The sequence below is a fragment of the Coptis chinensis genome, chromosome 8 (assembly GCF_015680905.1).
Source record: "Coptis chinensis isolate HL-2020 chromosome 8, ASM1568090v1, whole genome shotgun sequence".
NCBI classification, from domain to species: domain Eukaryota; kingdom Viridiplantae; phylum Streptophyta; class Magnoliopsida; order Ranunculales; family Ranunculaceae; genus Coptis; species Coptis chinensis.
In genome coordinates, this window is record NC_141463.1 from 80,531,755 (window position 1) to 80,548,654 (window position 16,900).

Genomic DNA, 16,900 nt, shown 5'->3' on the forward strand with positions numbered 1-16,900 from the left:
TGCTTCTCCTATTGAAATGTTGAATTCACTTTATCCTTTCTTGTATATCCTGCTAGACATCTTCCTTTATCATCTCTAGCATCAACAAAAAGTACACGTGAGTTCATATTTTTGTAATACAAAAGTCAGGGAGAGAAACTACTCAAACTAGTATGGTGTTTTCACAATAACCAAATTAAGCTTCTTAAAAAAAAAATACTCTATATTACCGAATTGGGCTTATGTCCAACTAAAATTTATTATTAATTAATATGAAATAACTGTGAAAGGTCGATATGTCCGAGTGGTTAAGGAGACAGACTCGAAATCTGTTGGGCTTTGCCTGCGCAGGTTCGAATCCTGCTGTCGACGCTTTTCTTCTTTATTTTTTATATATTTATTCTCTTGAAAAGAAGCAGACCCAATCTGAAAATCCCCCAGCCATGGCAACACCAAACTTAGAATGTCGAATGTACGAATCAAAATACCCGGAAGTAGACATGGCAGTAATGATACAAGTGAAAACAATAGCAGACATGGGTGCATACGTGTCACTACTAGAATACAACAACATAGAAGGAATGATACTGTTTTCTGAACTATCACGTCGTAGAATCCGAAGTGTGAGTAGTTTGATTAAAGTTGGTAGACAAGAACCCGTTATGGTTTTAAGAGTTGATAAAGAGAAAGGTTACATTGATTTAAGTAAAAGAAGAGTTTCTGAAGAAGATATTGCTGCTTGTGAAGAACGTTATAATAAAAGTAAACTTGTTCATTCTATTATGCGTCATGTTGCTGAGACTCTCCACCTCGATTTAGAGGTATCGTCTCTTTTTTTGCTTAATTCAACTGCCCATTTATCATCACACAACTTACATCGTTATGATTAATGGATACTTTCATAAGTTATAATGTGTTATTGGGTGAGGTTTGATGGCATACTTGGGATCAATCTCACCTTAAGCAGGGAAAGGGGGATTTATGTTGTATTGATTAAAATATGTGTTATTGCCTTATTGGGACTGAACGAGTCGACTCGACTTGCCGAGTTATAACCCCCTCAGTTGTATAATGTGTCACCTGCAGATAAGTTGTTTTTCTTTCGCCTTGTTGCTTAAATTTACAACTCAGTTAGTGTCTTGTTCTATAATGTCGTTTGCATTGAAGGGAGCTGGTGGGAAGTTATATTCTATCTTAAGAAATGCTAAGCTATGATTTTTTTTTTTTCTCGTGTTGTTTTCTCCCTGTCTTTCGTAGTTCAATCACGCATTCAGTTTCTTATCCTTGGCAGGACCTCTATTTACATGTTGGCTGGCCCCTTTACCGAAAATATGGGCATGCTTTTGAGGTAGATTCTTTGGACCTCTCTTTTCCTTTTCTCTTATTGTTTTTGGGTTTTTATTTTTTTATTAGTATCTCCAATTATAGTTGGAGTGGTCTCTGCTCTTCTTAGGGAATTGGCCAGTTTTCTTTGTTTAAGTGATTTGTTCTTTCCTCTTTCCTTCTGTATATGTACCAGGCGCTCAAGTTAGTTGTGAATGATCCTGATTCGATATTAAATACTCTCACTCGTGAAGTGAAAGAAGTTGGTCCTGATGGCCAAGAGGTAATATTGTGCAACAGACATGCTTGCTGGTTGCTAGTTACTAGTTGCTCTTACCTTTGTGTACTACTTAAGGGCATTCAACTAGTTAGCATTTATTTTGATCTTACAGGTCGCTAAAGTGGTACCTGCTCTCTCAGAAGATGTCAAAGATGCTTTAATAAAAACATTAGAAGGCTTAATGACCCCACAACCATTGAAGATTCGTGCAGATATTGAAATGAAATGTTTTCAGTTTGATGGGGTTCTTCACATCAAGGTACTGATTGAAAATTCAGTTCACCCAGCATCAAATTTTGAACTCCGTGCTTATGTTTAGAAATGCCGTATGTGGAAGTCACAGTTTTTTGGTATGTTATTGTAGGAAGCTATGAGGAAAGCTGAAGCAGCTGGAAATAGTGATTGCCCTGTGAAAATCAAACTGGTGGCTCCCCACTCTATGTTCTTACTGACTCAGACACTTGACAAGGTAAGTATGGAACTTTTTGGTAGTGTAGAGTTCTTCACTTGCTGTGATTTATACCTTTTATTTAGTTTACACTTGAGTATTGGAGCCTTTTATATCTTTATTAGTAAGCTGAACTTTTCCAATATCATTTGGACATTGAGCCACGATCACAGCACCTATAAAGGAAAATTGTTTTCGTATACTAACAATTCATTCTCTACACTATAGTTACTTCTGCTGTCTGTCAACAACTAGGTATATGGATCCTTTTAGTTTGTTCGAGATTTTTCAGAACTTTGTTGTGTGGCTAATTATTCTAATATTCCAGAAACAGTTTCTTTTAATCTAACACTAATGCATACCAACCAAAACAAACTCTAGTTTAGTTTGAAACATCCTAAAATTTTGCGAGGTGGAGCAGTCTGCTATAGGTTGCAGACTTACAGTTATTAAATGTGCTTTAACTAGATTTGGTTTGACCGACTTCCTGAATTCAATAGTTAGCAAGAGAACACTTAGAAACTGTATAATAGTTTTGATTCCTATCCTTTTTCCGGTTCCAAACGACAAGGACATAAATTAAAGAAGAACTAGCACTCTGTGCACGGTCAATGACCGTGATAATTCACACTTGTATGCTACGCACGTTTCTCCAAAAAAAATGGAATTCACGTGAGAAAAAAAAAAACAATTTTTTATATGGTCCACATAATTAAGAAAGAAAAAAAAAATGGGGTCGAGCAAACACGAAGAAACAGCTTCCCGGCTAGCTCCCTTGCACCTCATTATATAGTAGACAATATGACCGTGATATATACAAATGCATGTATGAATTTATATATTTAAACTAAATAATATAATTTTATTTAGATGGGTTCATTACGTAGTACACAAAAAAAGAAGAAAAATATTTTAATTTTAAATTATGTTTTTACCTTTGTATTTATTTTAAATTTTCAATCCTAATATGTACTTGGTAGGCGTAATATCAAGAATTGGGAGGGGGTAAAATCGGAAAACGAAAAATTGTCTATGCTATAGTAATTTATGCACTTGAGTAAGGATATTTTAGGAACCAAAATTTATAATTACGGTTTGACCCTTAAATTTAATTCACTTTATCAAGTATATTGTGTATTGTAATACAATGAAAAAAATGGGACAAAAGTGGAAAATGGAAAAAAAAAAAAAAAAAAAAAAAAAAAATTTTTCTTTTTATTGTTTCTTGGTTTGTCGACACATGGCGTGCAAAAGTTAACAAAGTGGCCTAATGATGACAAATTTTGAGCCCCACGTGTACAAAGAAAAGCATATTATACTTGAATGACATACATACCCTTATATAAAATTATATTTACTCATTTTATAGTGTTTTTGTATTGTAATATCAATAGTTGGGTGGGGGTAAAAGGGAAATGAAATGTTAGTGGAGTCGAAAAGTTCTGTTGGTGGGACGTTTTACCCTCCACTTATTCAAGATATTACAAAATGTTCCTAAAATAACAACCATAATGCAAAATGGGAAAATGGTATTGTAGAGTGGCCTTCTCTCTTTATAGTAGTTAGATATGTTTCCTATCACAAATAGTGGTGATTTAAGTTTAATTGCATCAGGTTTCATTCAAATTGATTTGTTCAGGACTCGTTGGCTGTGGCTTGTCTGTACTTATGAAACATGTCATTACAAAACCATTATTTGCAATGGCTGAATGTTTGATATTTAGATGTAATTAATTAGGTCAGCTTCGAGAGCGATTTATACAATTATACCAATGAAATTGTTTACCAAGTGCATTACAATTAAATCAGGGAAAGGTAATTATAAACAATTTAAAAACCTTTGGAAGTTCAGAATTTAACCAAGGAGGTTGTACATAACAATTGTGAATACTAGTCAGCATGTTGTTAGGCTGACGATTATCTATAGTATTAATTGAAAAGAAAGACCAATAGCATTTAGTTTGTATTGAACTCTTGGTGTTTCCGAAGATGTTCTGAACTCTCCCAATACTGAGGCCTGAGATGTCTTCTTAGTTTGTTACCTAAAGGTTTGTATATCTTGTTATTCATATCATGTTAATTTAGGTCACCGTCCTCATGATATGTGATTTGGTTATTTCAATTAAGGAAAAAAATAAATAAAAAAATAAAAAAACTTAAATTTCCGATTTGCAATATTTCGCTGTATGTAGGTGGGTTTGACAAGGTATACAGTGTTTTTCTTTCTGATATGCAGGAGCAGGGAATGTTGGTTCTCACCAGCGCAATTAAAGCTTGCACTGAAGCAATCGACAAACACAAGGGGAAACTTGTTGTGAAGGAGGCGCCAAGAGCCGTAAGTGGCATCTCCTTCCTGCTTTTTCTTGTGACTGTACTTCCTTGGAACTAGTTTCACACATTCCGCAAGAAATAATCTTATTTCTCGGACATGGGAGCATTCTTGAGTCCAACCCGAGTACATTTCCTCCTTTGTTCTTTTTAACACGGTGACTTTCTAAACAATGTAGGTGAGTGAACGAGATGACAAGCTGCTGCAAGAACATATGGCAAATCTTCGTCATGCCAATGAGGAGATTAGTGGCGACGAAGGTAGCGATGAAGAGGAAGATACAGGGATGGGAGAAATTGATCTGGAGAACTCTCCTGCTGGACTACAAGATTAGGCATGGAAGTAAACCTGCTGTTTTTGAGCCCCTTTTACTTTAATCCTTCTGAATTGCATAGAACCAGTTCAGAGGATTCTGTTATGAACGTCATTTCAGAGCCCAGCATTTTATTCAACATGAGGCTGATTCCGCTGGCTTATGTGGAAGATCTTGTTGAATACCTTACAAGTATGTCGCTTAACAAATTTGAAACCAAGTTCAAACATCATGTGTTGAAATTACTTGTACTCATTGACAAAAAGTCGGTTGATTTTTGTTGTTGTAGTGTTCTGAGCGTGATTGCCCTTGTTAGAGAACCAGTCAAGATCTAGGTTATCTCCCATAATATGTTGAGAAAGAACTTGTTATTAAATAGCTTCAACTGTATCACAGTGGGGAAGAGATAACAGAGCTCCTTCCGTTCCTTGTGAGTCAAATTAAGTGAACTTCTCTTTAAGTTTTTGTATGGTGGGAAGGTTATCTCCTAACCGAAGCCTAAATTTTAGTTTTCAATCGTATTTGCTATTTTTCTGTATCCGGTGTTGTGCTCATTGGTAACTTAGTTGGATGAGCTTCTGATTTCTGAGCGTAGAAGTGTATAAGCTGATTATATAGTACCGGACTACCTGGCCTGATGGATGATGACTCCAAACCATAGAACTTCTTCCACTGGGTTATTGGTATCAAGACTTTTGAATGGTGTAGGCAGAATTGGCCAGTAAATGTTGAATGTGTCAAATTTGGGTGTTTGTCGTCATAAAGAACAGATGATACAGCATTTGGTTGCAGGATGGCTTGTGGGTTACAAATTTCTCGATAAAATGGTTTGGAATGAAGCCATGGATACAGCCAGAAATGCTTACCGTCTTACCGTCAATCCAAGAGGAATTCCTAAAACTTCTTGATGAAACAAGTAGAGGAATCCCTTCACTCATACCCCGCCTGATTTTTCCCCAGAGTAGACTTCTATTTTGCCTCCAGGAACTTGAGAGGGTTGAGAATTTTTTTGGGCCATCAGAATTCTGCTAGAGATGGGACGGCCCACTGGCCCAGACCAGCTCCTATCCTGATCAAAGTCATCAAACACAGCATAATCGTAGATTCGTAGACGTTATTGGGTGGCAACGCAAGTTGTGTGTACGTTAAGCACAAAGGGACGAAAAAGAACCACATTATTTCATATAATTGCGTTCCTACTGTTCTATGTACTCGTAATAGCATTTTACCTCCGCATCTATGCTTCATTTTTCCTCCACAAATTATGATTATCCACCTGAACTATCAAAGTTCTCTCCTGAAACAATGACACAGATTATGTTGCTTATTGATAGAACTAGAATATATTGAGAAACAGTTTGCCCGCATTTCATCTCTCCCTTTCTTCCCTTTCTTTCGTTTTCTACCCTTTTCATATTCGACAAACAAATAAAGAGCAGGAAATCTTATCCTCAATTTTTTCATTACCTAGCTAGTCGTTATCCCAACTTTACATCTTAGTCATGTTACTTTTGTCGGTTCACATGAACAATCAGAAGCAGCTTCAAGAATATATAAAAGTGATTGGAAAATGGAAAAAAGCTATATTAGTTAAATTATTATTACCCTGGATGCAACAATAGTACATTACTAAAGAGGTTGAAGATATGGCGTGTGTTCGATTTGCATGGGGAAATCTTTCCACCGGGACATCACTTTTTAGTTAAATTGACTATGAATTTCAAAATTGGTAAACCCGTGTTGCCGTGTTTGCAATTGCAGGATCTAAAATGAGAGAATTATGCTGGTGCATGGTACCAGACCAACACAAAGGAATTTGCTACGTGCAGATGCAAGTAAAGAAGTACTTGTTTCAGTTCTCTTTAATTGTCTAATGTCTGTAGTTATATACATGGATGCCGTATATGGTTAGCCAATTGAAGCCACCTAGCCTGGCAGTTTGATTTTCCTGTTAATATTTTTGATGAACATACTGTTAGAAATTTGGTACACTTTATTGTCGTTAATTATTTCACAAGCTTAGAACTAAATTTCAGGTCAGATAGGTTTTAAAGCAGATTATGATCTCATAAGGATTCCAACCAAACATATTATTATACTTTAACAGATGCACTTAAATTCTATTTTCATTTTAAATGGACAAGGTCACAAGGGTCAAGGAAGGAATGATCAACTTTTTACCTGATGCACTCTTGGAAGAATGGTCTACAATAAATGATCTATGTTGAGTTGCTTATTCTTTAGGCTATAGGGCTGTTCCACAGGTGATCTGAATTAGAAGTTTGTGAATTTCATGTCTAGAAGTTTACTATATTTACCTATTTCAATAGGAGTTTTTTTTACTTAACCCCAAAACTAAGTAGCATTTTGATTTAATCCTTCATTTTTAAAATCCTTTGACTTAGCTCCCCAATCCGGATTGATATTTTACTTCTTGATAATATTGTCCTTCTTCTTCATCAACCATGGAAATAAATTCTACTACCAAACAAAAAACAAATGTGATAAATTTCAAAAGAGGTTGTGTACTATCCATACTAACCCCAAATCAACTCAAAAATTGAATCCCCATCTTGTAATTGGTGCACAAAACTTTTTTTTTTTTTTTCTTAAAGAGAACATACTATTTTTTATTTTATTTTTTTTTGTTATATTTTTTGTGAAAAACATAAAACATGGAGTTATAAAGTTTGTTTATATTTATTGTGTATATGAATTGGCTTTTACCTTTAATTGTGTCTTGTTTTAGAGGTTGGATCGTGTATAAACCCAATTCATACTCTTTAATCTTACATGTCTCAACTCCTCGGTTTGATGCGGGATGAAAAATAATCGTGATTTGAATTGATCGCCTAAACCCATTTGGGTTGTCTACATACCTCTTTACTAAGGAATCAAGCCAAGACCAGTAGTTCTCCTTTTTTCTCTCATTTCTCTCCCTCACTTTCTTGTGGACTAGCCTTCTCTTTTTCTCCTCCTCAAACCCTATTCCTTATGGGCTTTATATACTCTTCCTTAAGTTTTCTCCTAGCCCTTAATCTTTATTTCCTATCTCATGGTCCAAAATTACCCACTTGTCTCTCTCTACCCAGTTTGAGTTAAGTTCCTGTACTCCTATCTCATGCAAGTGTTATCTTTTGGGCCTCTTATACATGTGATGTTACTGGTCACAAATATGGCTACTACAGATCGCCATTTTGTAGGAATTAATTTTCATAGTTGATGACTTGATGAAGAAGAATGGCAATATTGGCACAATGTAAAATATTAACCTGGGGGGAGGGGGGGTGATAAAATAAAAACAATCGATTTCTCTAACTTATTCTTATGCTATAAATTATTATTTCCTACTCTCACATATATATTCATGTAATATATAGAGTACGGAGTTGTTCCACTCTTAATTATCTAGACCTAAACAAATTTAACTAATGGCAAACGAGAAAACAGTGGTGAGAACAATATTTATAGATGTGAATTTATACTACAAAATTTAACTTATGAATTTAACTTATACTAATTTATCTAAGCAATAAAATATAACTTGAATAAAATATAGAGAAGAATAAAAAGAGTTTGAATCTACTTTGATGAATTCCTAACATGCTATCATAGAGTTGTTTAGAAAATCCTAGTCTTTATATTTTCACATAAGGTGCAAACATAAAGACTAGACCTTTAATGATCCCTAATCAATTATAGTATCTCTAGTCATAACTAATTAGCATGAGAGAAAGTTTGTTCACATTTTCATGGCAAACTCACTATTATCTAGTCCAGATTAATTTTCTTTATTTCTAAGTAGAGAAAAACCTAGACTTGAAGCTCTTAAACAAATACCATATTCTAACAAATCAAGTCATTATCAAAGCTTCATTTAAAACCCTTATAATGAAGGTTTAGTGTTGATTCATGGGACTATTAGGAATAAAAGAATAAAAAGAAAACATAGTAATAATAAGAAATTATTTTAAACTAAAAACTTAAAATGTTTTAATGGAGTTTGAGGCTAGAAACATAAACCCTAAATTATTCTAAACTATGGGGGAAGGGGTGAAATCGAGAGGAGAGTTTTTGTTTATGCCCTAAACTTCTTTATAAAGCAAATGTTTAGTTTACAATTTCGTGCATGGGCTTGGGAGCTGTGTTTTGGGCCACTAAATCAAGCCCAAAACCTAATTACTTAAGTTCAAAAGGGTCCTAACTACTGAAATTTACTACAATACTTTTTTCGTCAATTTTTAATTCTCTGATTGGGTTGAAGCCTAGACCATTAGAAAGCTCTTTCCGAGTCAGTCGAATATTATTAAGGAGTTTAAACTATAGTTTTGGGCTTTTATCAGTGGGCTAAGTAAAATAATTTTAAAAATGGGGGTTAAGTAAAAACGTTACATAGTTTTTTGGGGTTTAAGTAAAAAAAAACTCCATTTAAATATGAATCCTAATGAGGAGAGAATCTCTCATCACAAAAAACGCTCAAGATTGTAAGTTGTTATATTAGAAGCGAATCTCATCCCAAAAAGAAAACAAAACCATTTTGTTTGTATCTGATGTAACTAGCAATGAAAATAATTGAAGAAGGAAAAAATACAACCAAAATGACACTTTAACCCTTGTCTTCCTCGCTCATCTCTTCTTAAGTTCTCAACTTTTGTTCATGTTATTAAGACTGGGTTTATTAAGACCCATAAATCAAACAGGAAATTTGTACAGGCTGGATAAACAACAAAATCATTGCTTTTAATATTGAACAAGAAACACCACACATGAATTATATCTTGCATGTACTTCCTAAAGTTTTCAAGCATTCTGAGAACAAAATGTGAAGATTATTAAGCTATTAGTTTGATCAAGTAAATTAACGAAACAATGTCGTCGTGATTTCATATTGATTGCTTATTTGTGTTTGATACATTGAGGGAAAAACAAGGTAAATAGAGAGAAGAAGATGATTAGAATTTATTTTTGTTTTTATGTTGACTTATATGTATTGAGATGCGTGCACTCTATCTTACGGCTCTTGACAAGTGCGCTCTAATTGGAGGAGAGATCGATCTCTCCTTACTATTTGCTTTTAAATATGGGTCGCAGTATTGACACCCTACTTTATGGAATTGGCACCCCTTTGACCAATTCAAAGGTACTGGTACCCCTCCATTAATCACATAAAAAACATTCACAGCAAGAAGTTGCCGCGAGATCACATAATCCACGGCATCGAATTGCCGCGATATCCCATATCCCACGGATATTGTTGTCGTTAGTCTTTTTTTCTTTTAAATTTTTTTTAATAGCCACCGTAAAAAAAGTTAGTTGCTGCGAGATGGTTGTGTTCACTAAAATGGAGTCTTTGCTTATGTTAATTATCAAAATTCTTCTTCATTAATTTGATCACAAGTTTTTCTTATAACATATTAAAATATTTGTTGTGAGATAGTAAAATTATGTCTCGATTATACATTTTTTTTTTTATGGTTTTGGTGTTATTCTTGGAGTGTATAAAGAAATTTTAAAAAAGAAAATGAGGTATCTATATGTCGTGTGTGTTCAATACATAAAATTTGAAGTGAAAAAAAATAAAAAACACAAAAAAATTATTCCGCAATAATTCCCTGCTGTGGGATATGGGATCTCGCTGCAACCCGATGTCGTAGATTGTGCGATCTCGCATACCGTGGATTGTGTGATTTTGCGGCAACTGTCTGTCGTGCAATATGGAATCTCGCAGCAACCCGATGCCGTAGAACTATCCGACATGTGGAATGTAAATGAACATATAATGAATAACATTATTGTTTTATTTTTTACTAAAGGGGTATCAATCTCATCAGGTGTGGTGTGATTGTGTCAATACCGCGCCCCTTAAATATTGGAGAATTTAGTTTACTAATTGCCTTAAAATAACTTCTAAAACTTAAGACAGTTTTTTTAACTTTTACCATTTCTTGGATTGAAGGATTTATTAGAAAGCAGAAGACAGTGATTTTCCACCAAATCTTTGTTTTGACTTGTATATCATTATTAATTTTGGACTTTTCACTTATATCCTGACGTGTACTCCATCGCCACTTGAAGAAGTTGCTAGTCCTTCTTCCTATAGTGAATTCGATGTCGTTGTTGTAATTCTTTTTCATTATATATCGTAGGGCCTCAATGATACATTAGGGCCCCAGTTATCAAAACAATAAATCCCAAGTTCGCTCTTGCAACCTTTTTCATTATTTGAAGTTTTGAACTGATGAACTATGAAGTAGGGCGTAATAACAAAATAGCAATTGGCTAACACCCTTTAATGAGCACCATTCAGCTACCATCATTAACCTACAGAAAGCATATAGTATGTTCTTTGATCACCTAAATGCAATTATTGATGTTACAACTTACAACTATATTTTAAAGAAAATTTCATTAAATTCCAATCAACTAGTACTTAGCTTTATTATGAACAAAATATAATGCATATTGTAGTGTAGTACAAGCCCACACGTGTAATACTTTTTGTAATTTTAGTTTCCTTATCTCCTCCTTATTTAGTTTTTGAAACAATTTTATATTATTTCTTTGATGGAGAGTTGCATAGTAGTATTTTATTTTTTAGTTAATAAGAAACAGAAAAAATAAAGCATGGGAGTATTTTTATTGGGGTATGTGGTGTCGTACTTGGAGGCAGATTGTATAGCAGTATTTTAGCATATATAATTATATATTCCTTTCATCCATACGTCAATAATAGTACTGCCGAAGGTGCAGACAAGACTGGACAGTACTAGTTGCTTTTAAAACACCCCCATTCCTTTGTGTGTGTTTCAACTTTCATCTTCAAGTTATTTTTCTCTCTCTTTATAAATGTTTTCACCACATTTGTGAGAGGTGTGAAACTCGAAGTAGTACTATCGGCTGGTAAGAGGGGAAGCACATCCTATCAATGGATTGTAAACACTGAGACAAAAACAAGCAATTCAGCTTTAGCTTTGCTTTTTCCATTCTCTTATCTAATGACATTACTCCTTTTGCTACAACAATCAAACACAAGTACGATAAAGACACGAACGGCACATCTATGAGTTCTATCAAATCAAGCACAGATAATTTGGTATTTTCTGCACCACTTCAACAACAAGAGCCATAAAGTAACACAAGTAACACTGTAACAGACAGTCCCACAGAGGCACAGAATACAAAAGATTTAGAATACGTTCATTCCTTGGGACATTTCTCCAATATTTTCTGCGATATATGGAGAGTATGTTAGGGTATGAGATATCAATAGTATGCTCGAATCATGAGGGTTGAAACTGAAAATGAACTTCGATCTTGCTGAGAATTGATAAATGAATAAAAATAAGTGGGATGAAATTATTTACAGTAGGCTTCAGTAATAATTTCAGGTGATTGCACAAGAAAACAGAAAAAATGGCCTTCTAGAATTAGAGCTGGGGGCAATTATGACCAAGTTATCCAGTGAGCTTAGAAAACCCTTGGCCAATATCTTCACGATTATACTTGATTGGTAATGCACCTAAACATTATAGTAGAGTCTAGAACCAAAATCTTGTCGGCAACAACAAATACTACTTCAATGACAAGTCATGAGAATGTCTAAAATATGAATGCCATCAAGCATATAAACAATAATAAAAGAAAGTGATGATAATATTCAAAAATACGTAACAAAATATATAATGAATGTCATGAATCTCAAATTTAGATACCATCACTACTTTGATTACATAATTTGTTAACCATGTGTTCTCCTAATACATAAAACAAAGAATCTAATGAGTTGTTATTGTACACTTGGGTATTGAGATTAATTGAAATTATATAAAATGAAAAAAGAAGGGGAGAGATACACCTCAGCCAAGAGTTGAGATGAACTGACATGCTATATCCCTATGCTAATATGCAATATATATATATATATATATATGGAGGTAGTCCATGAGCTTACACACGCACGCGCACACACACCAAATGGGCTACCTCAATGGCCAAGATCTCATCCTACTGGGGGGTAGAAAACTTGAGCCCAATGTAGTAAAGAGGATGAACATGATGACTTAAGCAAGATAATTGGGAGGTGGGATGAGATTTAAAAATTATTTTCTTATTTCAAGGGATTCTTAACCAATGATTGATGAGTTTGTGCAAGGCTAGAAGTGGTCGGCTGCTAGTCTTCTTCATTCTTAGGTGGCTGCTGATGAAAAAAAATGACAAATACTTCATTTCTTCATTCTATATTCTAATTTTGTTGTTTTCTAGTTTTCTTCTTCTTAAGTTGCTTTCATACAAGAAAAGTAATACTATCACCATTATAGAATATAGATAGAAAGAGAGGGGCCACCTTTCAATGTTCGTCTTACTTACCTCTTCATTCCAAAATCACAAGAAGTCTGAAATCAAGTTACAGTGTATATGTATGTGTGTGTGCAAGTGTGAGTGTTGGAAGAGGGGGGGACCTGATTTGAACTGCAAAATTATGCACGTGTGCCATTACAACTGATATTACCCCCGGGTGTATTGCTGATTTGGGACCATTTTGCGTAGTAGACTAGTAGTAAGCAACATGAGCTTGGCTGCTTCCATCTTCCACCATTTTCCCACCTATGCACACTTCCTTTGAGTTCAAACTCAAAACTTTGAACAAAATGTTAAGAACAAAAAAAATAGCATATCATGCACATTAAATTAGAATGTCATGATCTACAACAATATATCATCAAATTTTGTTTTCCTAAAGCAATTTCACTATCTAAATGAATGGATCACTAAACTTGAGAGGTAAAAAAAATCTATGGGGGTGTCTTACTTCCTTCTACAATAAAATTTCATATCGAAGATAAACAAATTACACTCTTACATGGTATAACAGGTATAGCAAATTAAAAATGCCATAAAGATAAGAACACATACAGAGAAAGTGAGATTTCTGGTTCTCTAGCTAACATATGGTTCATCATCTAAACCAGGAAACACTATGGAAGGTATTCACATGTAATCATAAGACTTTCTTTCAGCTAAAATTGTTCATGGATTGACAAAATTATAGAGAGAATCTCAATATAAATATATATCTCAAATTATAATTATAAATAGAAAATTGAAAAAAAAAGTAAAAAATAGAAGAAATAATAAAATCTATTGTGATGTAGTAGTGGGAACAACAAGAGTACTACTAGAACCAGCAACAGTAACAATCCCACCACCAGCATCTGAACTAGAACCACCAACTCCACCTCCACTTCCATCACCAATACCACTACCACTGCCACTACTACCATCACCCACTTGAACAATTGCTGTTGATGTTGTTGGGGGTCTCTTTCTTTTCTTCTTCTCATAAGGTATACCTCTCGCTTTAGCTTGTCCTTCTCTTACTTCCCTTAAATATATTCTCACTGCTCTTGCACCAAACGGATTTGATTCAGGTCTTCCACCATTTTCTTCATAAGCAGCTCTCAATCTTCCAATCAAAGCATCAAGACTACCCCAAGCTTGTTTCAATGGACAAGCACATGGTGCTGGTGGATTGGGATGCCCGAAAAATAAGTACACCCAGATAAGTGCACTTTAGTTTTACCAAACTGATCTAAATACTTCAAGAACTCAATAACATGTGCACCACTACATCTTGCTAAAGTTAAAGGGGGTTTGTGATTCTTCAAGTATTGCAGGAAAGTGTTCCAATCTCTTCTCTTTTGTGACTCATAACGACTTGGTGGTGCAGCTACTGATGAACCAGCTGCTTCTGTTGTTACTGGTACTATACTAGATGAAGGAACGTCAGTAGTTGGTCTTGGTTCTGATGTTGCACCACTACCACCACCTGATGTTGTCAGGTCCATAACTTCACTCTCACACTGAAGAGTCACTTTTGCTGAATTTTGATCTTTGTATTTTTGTTGGATTTAACAAGTGTATATTGGTGTTTGGATGGGGTTTTGAGCTTGTGTCTTGTAAGGTTTTCAAGTCAAGTGGCAAAGGGGTCTTTCATTGAACAAGTATTTGGTTAGAAGAGGAGATTTCTCTGTTCTCTTTCTTTCTTTGATCTTTATATGAGTAGTAGATCTATATCTATATTCTACCTATGGTAGGGTACTGTTAGGATTCTGAGAGATGGTGAGGAGAAGAAGAACATACAAGGAAAAAGAGAGAAGGGTTTTTGTGAGATGGAGAGGGTTTTGATGGGGAAGGGAAAAGAAAAGAAGAGAGAGAAGGAAGGAAGCAAAGAAAAGTGGGGAGGATGGGACGTAAACAGTGAAGTATGGATGAACAAGAGAGCGAGTTAATGCTTGTATTCACGTGGTGGCCCCTCTTAGACGTGACTCCGTTCCTCACTTCACAGGTTCACATCCCTTGATCCCTACTGTTTATTTTGGGTCTTCTCCTCTCTTTTTTTTCTTCTTTTTCCTTTTTTTTTTAATATATATATATAAATATAAAATATCTTTTTCGTTTTTATTTAAGAATTTTAGCTATAGCTGCACCGGCCCAGTCATAGTCATAGATGGAACCAGCAGGGTAGATGCGACCTCCTAATTTTTGGAAAAACTAAATCCCAGTATTATGATTTTGCTAAGAAAACGTCCAACCTGTAAGCACACACAGCACACCCCGAGATTTTTAATTAACGCACCCTCTAGTTCAATTATGGATTCATACTCTTACACCTCAAACCTTGAATTAAGGGTGGAATTTGAGAAAGCGGTTCGGGCTCGGCTCGTTGAGCTCGGTTCGAACTCGTTCATTTAATAAATTAGCCAAGCTTGAGTCAATATTACAGCTCGTGTAACAAACGGGCTTGATGAAACTCTGCTCGATAAGCAAACTACTCGGGCTCGTTCATATATTATATGAGCCAAGTTTGAGCTTTTTTCAAAACTCGCTTAATAAACGAGCCAAACTTGAAAATAGTGAAGCGCAGCTTGATTAGCTCGAATTCCACCCTTAGGTTGAGTCATACTTCCGTACCCTATTGTCCATGAGCTAGGCACTCACCCTCGTCTGGTCGTGGAGGCATTCTTTTTCCTTTTTCTCTTTTTTTGCTAATCAGGTGTCTAGACCAGCTTACGCGCACCTCGACTAATCCCAAGTCCTAGTTGGAAAGTCAACCGAGAACTGACTCACCGGTGGCCTCGAGGGGAATCGAACTAGTGACCATTAATAGCCTGTATCCTAAAGAAAACTAAAACTTGAGACTGAGTCCCACAGAAGATAAAAAAAATTAAAAATCATAATAATAGAAAATGACAAATTATCCTGCTAGCTCGGGCAAGCCGCATTATACGCAGTAAAGATGTGGTGTAAATTTGTAATTTAATCATTTATACATAAAATTAAATTGCCAATGTTATTTTTTTTATATAGATAAAACTCATAAAAAGAAGACACTTCCAAAATTTAGAAAGAGTTTCCTACAGAGTTTACATCATCCACATATAACTGAATAAGAGATCTTGTTGTAGCAGGATTCAAACTAAAAAAAGGGGGAGCTCACCTACCCATACTAGCTAGTGCATGAGCAACAAAATTAGAATCTCTACGAATAAAATGAAAATAACAGACATCCAACAGTGAAGTACGAGCATAAATGTCATGTGCTACTGAGGTAGCTCCCCAAGATAAACTTGTTCCCTTGTGTTGCAAAATTTCAGCTAAGCTTTTGCAGTTCGTCAAAATGGCGAGACATTGTCTGCAATCGCCTTGTCTTCCTCGGATACCCTGTGCCTCTGCCTCTTCTGGGTCTTTGTTGTGTCTTGCACCAATGCAATAACCAAAATTATTCCATAAGACAAAATTTATTCCTACTTGGTTTGTGTTACAATCCCAATAGGCATATGTGGTGAAGTTAAGCCAATTGTTGTTTATTTGTGGCCAATGGACATAATCCGCAACTCTGGAACCAGATATGGAACATTGATACAACAGAAAGAGGCAGGTTGTTCTTCTGAAAAACTATCTCAAACAACCTTCTTACAAGGGATAATTTGAGGAATAGGACTATTACTTAACTCTCTGAACTTGCTCAGCGTTGCAACAACTAAGTGGAATCTACTTCTCATGTACTTTTCCATTGCAATATGCTAAAACACATATGGTATATGCTTCTAAACTTCCATTATAACGGACTACTAGAACCAAACTGATTCAATCAACACTATTATTAGTACTATTTGCTTTAACCTACACGATAGAACCATTTTAAAGAACACTATAAATAATTTCGCC

The 16,900-nt window shown here is 35.1% G+C and overlaps 1 protein-coding gene, 1 non-coding gene and 1 pseudogene across 4 annotated transcripts; 2 read left to right on the forward strand and 1 right to left on the reverse strand.

Moving 5' to 3' along the window:
- The first annotated feature begins 269 nt into the window (after positions 1–269).
- TRNAS-CGA (transfer RNA serine (anticodon CGA)) lies at positions 270–351 on the forward strand. The gene has a single exon. It is a non-coding gene; the product is annotated as a tRNA-Ser (tRNA).
- LOC147483421 (eukaryotic translation initiation factor 2 subunit alpha homolog) lies at positions 301–5,210 on the forward strand. 2 transcript variants are annotated; one of them, XR_015205625.1, is made up of 8 exons: positions 301–800; positions 1,271–1,327; positions 1,499–1,585; positions 1,695–1,841; positions 1,947–2,051; positions 4,267–4,365; positions 4,538–4,864; positions 4,962–5,210. XR_015205625.1 is itself a non-coding variant. In XM_086579920.1 (7 exons), the coding sequence occupies exons 1-7, from the start codon at positions 423–425 to the stop codon at positions 4,691–4,693; spliced, it is 1,029 nt and encodes a 342-aa protein (XP_086436046.1). In that variant the 5' UTR covers positions 301–422; the 3' UTR covers positions 4,694–5,210. The 2 variants fall into 2 exon arrangements, 1 of the variants encoding a protein (XP_086436046.1); XM_086579920.1 differs by having other exon boundaries at positions 4,538–5,210.
- A 6,405-nt stretch (positions 5,211–11,615) lies between these two features.
- Positions 11,616–14,921, reverse strand: LOC147483422 (protein LIGHT-DEPENDENT SHORT HYPOCOTYLS 5-like; annotated as a pseudogene). The gene is made up of 2 exons (XR_015205395.1): positions 12,624–14,921; positions 11,616–11,899 (listed from the first exon to the last, which is right to left on the reverse strand). The product of XR_015205395.1 is annotated as a protein LIGHT-DEPENDENT SHORT HYPOCOTYLS 5-like (transcript).
- Positions 14,922–16,900: the final 1,979 nt, after the last annotated feature.